This window comes from Homalodisca vitripennis, chromosome 5, assembly GCF_021130785.1.
Source record: "Homalodisca vitripennis isolate AUS2020 chromosome 5, UT_GWSS_2.1, whole genome shotgun sequence".
In the NCBI taxonomy this organism is placed as follows: domain Eukaryota; kingdom Metazoa; phylum Arthropoda; class Insecta; order Hemiptera; family Cicadellidae; genus Homalodisca; species Homalodisca vitripennis.
Genome location: NC_060211.1, coordinates 108323732 through 108330564, shown reverse-complemented (window position 1 = coordinate 108330564; position 6833 = coordinate 108323732). Strand labels below are relative to the sequence as shown.

Below are 6833 nucleotides of genomic sequence, written 5' to 3'. Positions count from 1 at the left end.
TATACAAATTTAATGAATGTAAATAAAAGTCATTTGACAAGTATTTAATATTCTGATTATATGTTAGTTTAGTTATTTAAATCCATATGCGACAGATAGGGCAAAATACCAAATTTAATCGCAAAAAGTCCAGGTTCGAGTCTCTGCAGACCAAGTACATTTTGTGAATCAATGTTTTTTGAAAAATTAAATTAGGCTATTGCCATTATACAGATTTTATGAATGTTCATACGTGTATGTATATATATATATATATATATATATATATATATATATATATATATATATAAAACACACAAAACTAGAGTTTTTGTCTTTGGGCTGGATTGAGATAGAAAGCTCTAGTTTCCACTGTTATTTTTTTATCAAGACCTTTCAAATAAGGTGTCATTTACTGGGAATTTACATTTAAAAGTTTTGAGCCAAGTGAAATGATTATTGCCTTACTAATGTTAATAATTGGGCAATATTTTACCAATATTATTTTTTACACAAATGAATCAAATTATGAATAGGATTAATAACAAAAACACACATTGGACATTACAAATTTTTTTATTAAAGCATATACAGAAGATAGTGAGTAAGACAGTTAGTGTGTGTTAACTGGAATTCAATTAGTCCTTAAATTTCAATCCCAGAGTTAACTGTAGGAAGCATAACACATCTGTACTTTCTTCAATCTGTAACAAATCAATTAATTTAATTTGTGAGTACATACTAAAGAATTGCACAAAAATCCTGCGGCAGTGCAGCCAATAAATTCAGTCTTCAAGTTCCTTAACACAGGCAAATGGCTGGAAACCCAGGTAAAAATAATAGTTCCAAAATAAAAGGATAATAATATAGGGGAGAGCAATATTTAAATACCTGCCTGCATGACTGACAGGATTCTAAAAATATTAAAATGCAATTTTATCTCATTTTGAAGAGCCTTCTCATTTTTGCATGAGCATATTTTTACAGAACACAACTTTAATTGTAAATGATTTTTTACAAGGATATTCATCCGTCTCATTAGGAAATGGGATAATTATATTTTCCTACAGAGACTAATTATTATGTATGTTTCAATTTGGATTAATGTTTTTCATTTTAATAAGAAATAGTTATAAAGTGTTATTTACTTATTTTGTTTTAACAGTGTTTAACCCTTATGACTCCTACGTCGGACATTGTCCAACATTGTAATGACTTTTACTTCATTCTCCACCAGTCTGTGATGATGTTTCCGATTGGTGCTGTGGTCACTCTGTATTCTAAGGGACTAATAGGTATTCAAATATGTTAGGTCATTTCCTACCTAACAATGTTTAAGGAATATGAGAAAAATGGTCCTTCATAAACAGACCAACTGTTGATCAATCCATAATCACCAACATCGTTGGGCTATTTACTGTTGGGCCTAAGTCTAGACTAACATCATTGTCACTGTCTATTACGTTTTCCAGTGTTTGAAGAACATCACTTTGTATATTTTCGTCAGTACAAGAATAATCATCATTCTTTAACTAGAAAATAACTTCTAAATCAGAATAAAAAGAAGTACTTGGTAATGACATATTAATTTACGTACATGAATGCGTTTTAAAATAGGCTAGGAGACTGACTATAACAAAAGCCAGCAGATGACAATCGTTCTCCAGCTGTCATAAATTAGTTCCCGAGAATGCACCAGGTGTATGATTACAGCACCAATCGGAAACATTACAGACCACCAGTAAATGAAGGAATGTCCCTACAATGTCAGATGCTGTCCGACATACAAGTTAAAACATCTTACCACTGTAACACCTGCTCAAAGATCTTGGTCTTCATTCTGCAGTGTTTACAAATATATCATACCTTGTTAAAATACAAAACTTAAAGTATCGTTTTTTAAAAGCTTGATACAATCAATTAAAAACATAATAAACTGCTATAAAATATAGTAATGGTATGTATTTTTATAACTATTAGTTTGCTAAAAATTTATTTTTCACTGAAAATAATTATGCTAAAATAAATGCAAGATGAGGGGATATAAGGGTAAAACCAATTTGATTGAAAAAGGTTCAAAGCGAAATGGTCCAGTAAACCAACAATTTCTGAAACAGATCTATTTCTGAAACAGATCTATTTCTGAAACAGATCCGTGTTTTATGTGTTTGGCCCTCAAAATTCATTGGACAAACATAGTCTACAATCAGGAATGCCAAAAAGTATTTTGTATGATGAATTAAGTAAAGACTTTGCATTCCCCAATATTGCAACTGTCACATGAAATAAAACCTGCTAAAAGCTAAAGGTTTACTGACTATGGACAGTTAAATTCTGATTGTGAAGGTGAACTCTTCACATCCCCACTCCACCCTCCCAGTCAAACTCCCCTCTGTCGGTTTGCTTGGCCTACAGAAATAAAACCTGCTAAAAGCTTAAGGTTCACTGACTGGAGAGTTACATTCTGTTCATGAAGATGAACACTTCACAAACCCAAACAGCCAGTTTGACTCCCTCCGTCGGTTTACCTGGTCTACAGAAAACCAGTCCTATTACTTTTTGATTACACCCTACTTCTAAATCTAAAATTAATTAAGCACGATTAGTAGTAATTTGTATAAGCCTTTATTTTCATAGTTTAACAAATCTGCAACAATTTTAAACATTCATACATATACCAAAGTGAAATTTCTGTTACATAATTAATAACCTCAACACTTGTTAGATAGCCTTTTCATTATGTACTGCATTGAAAAAAATGGAAAATAGTTATATATATAAATAACTTTTAAAAGCTTTTAAGAATACGTTTTTTAGAATAAGAAAGTTACAGAAATCAAGCTTACTATATAACAACTTTTATATTATTAACTCTTCATATACCGAAATATAGGAATAACAATATTTTCTATTAGCATAAAATACTAATATTCTATTGTATAGATAACCACAACCTTTTTATTATAAAATGAAATTTATAACTAACGTTTCATTTGTGATGAAACAAAACAATCAAGAAGAAACATTATTTCTAGTGCAAATAAAATTTGTACTATACAGTGAAAAAAGTAAATTTCTCTTCTATTATGGAGATACAGCACATATCGAACGTATAATCAGAATGATGTAGCAACTTTCTTTCTTTCTTTATAGATGTCAGCTAAGAGTATTAATTATACAGTTTACTGTCCTTGTAGATATTTTTTTTATTTCTTTCATATCAACGTTTTTTATGTATGTTAATCCATAGGCAAAGTTCTATAAACTGAGCAAAACAGTGCTGAAATTTTTGAAAGCTATAAGATCCTCTACAAATACAGTATATACGAGATATTTGACACTTTTCAAATGTAGGTGGTATAAAAAAGGTTTCATATACATATATATTTTCAGAGTGACATTTTATGAAAATTACTAAAAATGTCCTGTGTTTTATAAAGCGTCATGTTTTCAGATACAGCACTCAGTGTTACACTCGAGTAGTACTATCAATAGTGAAGTACTTACAACTTTGGCTGTAGGTTTTCCATTTCCATGGCCAGCTTTTGTTTCAACACGAATCAATATGGGATTTGTCTGAAACACATGTACATTTTTCAATAACAGAACCAAACTATTTATAAAATAATTAATATGATTCAGAACACCAATTAAATATTTGTATTTATATATTTTTCTCATTAAAATTCTAAATCACTAATCTTAAATTATTTATTTCACTGTTAAATTAATAAATGATATAGAGGGTGACATGAAAAGTTTCCAACCTAACAAAAATACAAGAAATTTTTTGAAATTAAAAAAATTGATCAACATAGTCTCCTTGTAACTATACACACTTTTCCCAGCAATGCTCTCATCTCTGTAACCCATCCAAATAGTACTCGGTATTTTTATCTGCAAAGTAATTATTCACGAGGGTAATTGCCTCTTTAATTGACTAAAATCCTTGTCCTACAAGTGCAATTTTTAGATGAGGGAACAAAAAGAAGTTGCTTGGGGCTATATCTGGTGAGTAAGGCAGACGGTCAAGCAGTTAAAACCAAATTCATGGATTTTCGCCATGGCAACCGCTGAGGTGTGAGACGGTGGAGAAACAGGATTTTCTTTTTCTGCAAATGTGGCAGTCATTCTGCAAGTTCAGCCTTCAGCTTGTCAAGTAATGATGCATGGTATGCTCCTTTTTGAAGATATTCGATTAAGATAACTCAATAACTATACAAAAAAACAGTCAGCATCACTTTCCCAGCCAAAAAACAGATTTTGCTTTTTTGGAGAGCTGATTTCCCGTTTGCAGTCCACTGTCTGGACTGTATTTTTGTTTCAGGCGTATAATGGTGTATCCAACTTTCTTTCATCTACAGTAATTAATCAGCACCAAAACTCAGATCTATTTCACCTAAACTGCACCAAAAGAGAGTTGGAAATGTTCATTCTAACACATTTTTGGTCTAACGTGAGCTCCCAACGCCCAGATAACTTTCTCATACATAAATGTTTCTTTAATATGTGGCAAACACGTTCTTTTGACATGTTAATAACCTCTGCTATCTCTCTCACTTTAATTTGGTAATTGTCTAGCACCATTTTGTGAACTTTGGCGATGTTTTCATCAGTAGTTGCAGTTTTTGGATGTACCAAATGTTCATTGTCTCTACGGCCATGTTTAAATTCAGCAGCCCAAAATTTCAGTGTAGTAAATGATGGTGCAAAGTCCGTATACAGAGAATCCAACTCTTCTTTGATTTGTGAAGGCATATTGCCTTTCAAATACAAATATTTTATGACAGCTCGATACTCGATTTTGTAAATTTTTACAAAAAAACTCACACCAACTCACTTTAACGACTATTACATAAAAACTGTATGTCTACTCTGGCTGAAACTTGGTTTAGTAACTTTCAATAGATGAAGAGCGAAATTCAGTAGCTTTTATTTACGAGTGCTGCCATCTTCACGTTAAGGTTGGAAACTTTTAAGACCACCCTCTCGTGTGTATATTTACACACACACACAACAATTTATAAAATAAGTTTCATAATATCTGATCCATTTTTAAGTCTTTCTTCTACAAATGTATTTGCTACTTCATAGTATTGACATTCTAGAAAATCATTATCTAATTTGCCTAAAATATACCAGCAACGTTTCAGCACATCATATGTTTAATATTTCTGTAAACAAGGTTTTTATAATTCCTTGTTAGTTCAATTGAAGAATGATTGAAATTTTTTTAGGATTATTAATAACAGGAAACAAAGCTGTATGCTTCTGTATTTAGAATAATTAGGAGAGAGTACAACAGGGGGGTGAAGCGTGGAGATTTTGATTCTAGCATTAACCCTTGTACAGTTGTACTGGGAGGAGACAGTAGACAGCTTTTCCTAACATATAACAACTATGCACACTTTCCTGTCAACAACCAAGAAATACTTTTTATTGATTTAGATAATATTAATTAGATTCATATAAAAATAAAACATTACTTTGATATTATTTTGGTTTTATAGTTTCAAAACTCTTACTCTTAAGAACACATAATGATGTTCCAGAACGCCAATATTCCTCACAGGGTCAATTTTCACTAGAAAACCCCACACGTAACTTCATTCCCCTCCTGAAGTAAAGAAATTATTGATCAATACTTAAAGATGTTGATATGTAATGTAAATAGGTTCTTGTCAGTGTACCTGTTTGTTACTGTTTTTAAGGGCGTGTTGGAGGGTGGCCACAAACTTGAGCGAGTGGAGGGGCACAACCCGGTCATCGTGGTCAGCTGTCATCAGCAGAGTGGCAGGGTACTGAGCATCCCCTTCTGGCTCCTTGATGTTGTGGAGGGGAGAGTACTTGAGCAAATAGTTGAAGTGTTTGGGATCATCAGAACTGCCATAGTCGGATACCCACAGACAGCCTATGGTGAATTTGTGGAACCGCAGCATGTCCAGCACCCTTCATAACACACATCATACATCAGTTTGGAATCATCAGAACTGCCGTAGTCGGATACCCACAGACAGCCTATGGTGAATTTGTGGAACCGCAGCATGTCCAGCACCCTTCATAACACACACCATACATCAGTTCAGCCCAACAACTAATGATCCCCACACAGATTTTATTATCAAATCTCATCAATCACAAGTTTATTCTACTCCTTTAACTAATTTAACACATCTTTATTATTTCCACCAGTGTAAATAGAAAACACTTGTAAAATTATACCAGAAAAAAATTATACTGAAAGGAAGGACAGTTAATCCATCCTACGTATCGTGTGTTGTGCATGGACATACACCCATCGTATATAACTGGAGTAATTTAGTAGTGAAGAACCTCTAATGAATATTGCTTACATGAGTCCCAAACTACTAGAAATCTCCATGATCTGAGATGACCACTGTGTAGAACAAAAAGACAATATTATTGTCATTAATATTGTACTCTTCAAACAGAGGTATCAAAATTTATCAGAACAAGCTACCAATATACAAAAGAGAGCTATACCTAGAGTACCACTTAATTCCAAATCAGATAAAAAAACAGATATACCCCTTATTTCAAAATGAATATCAGAGTTTTGAGACACTGTAGCAGTTATACCATTTGACTTACAATTATAATTTATTCATTAAGAGTTAGTTATGTTTAAAAATAACTCAAACAAAACCTGGTGCACAACCTCATCTGCATGACAGGTTTTACTATTTGTAAAATTCAGACCATAATAAACCTGTATCTTTTTGATCTTATGAAATATATCTTTCAAAATCCTCAATTAGTAAAGCCTAGCAGTATAAAACACTCCCACAATACTAGGAATAAAAATGCTGCATCTATTAATTTTAATAGATTGA

At 32.3% G+C, this 6833-nt stretch overlaps 1 protein-coding gene across 4 annotated transcripts in view; it reads right to left on the bottom strand.

Moving 5' to 3' along the window:
* Positions 1 to 536: 536 nt before the first annotated feature.
* LOC124362689 (prolyl endopeptidase) overlaps positions 537 to 6833 on the bottom strand; it is a 56126-nt gene continuing 49829 nt past the window's right edge. For 3 of the 4 annotated variants that reach the window (XM_046817393.1, XM_046817391.1, XM_046817394.1), the window contains 3 exons: positions 5670 to 5928; positions 3487 to 3555; positions 537 to 683 (listed from right to left, as the gene is read on the bottom strand). In XM_046817393.1, coding sequence (XP_046673349.1) covers positions 618 to 683; positions 3487 to 3555; positions 5670 to 5928 — 394 coding nt within the window. In that variant the 3' untranslated portion in view covers positions 537 to 617. Of the gene's footprint in view, positions 684 to 3486; positions 3556 to 5669; positions 5929 to 5969; positions 6036 to 6833 lie in introns of all 4 variants that reach the window. The other variant, XM_046817392.1, reaches the window with a different exon arrangement.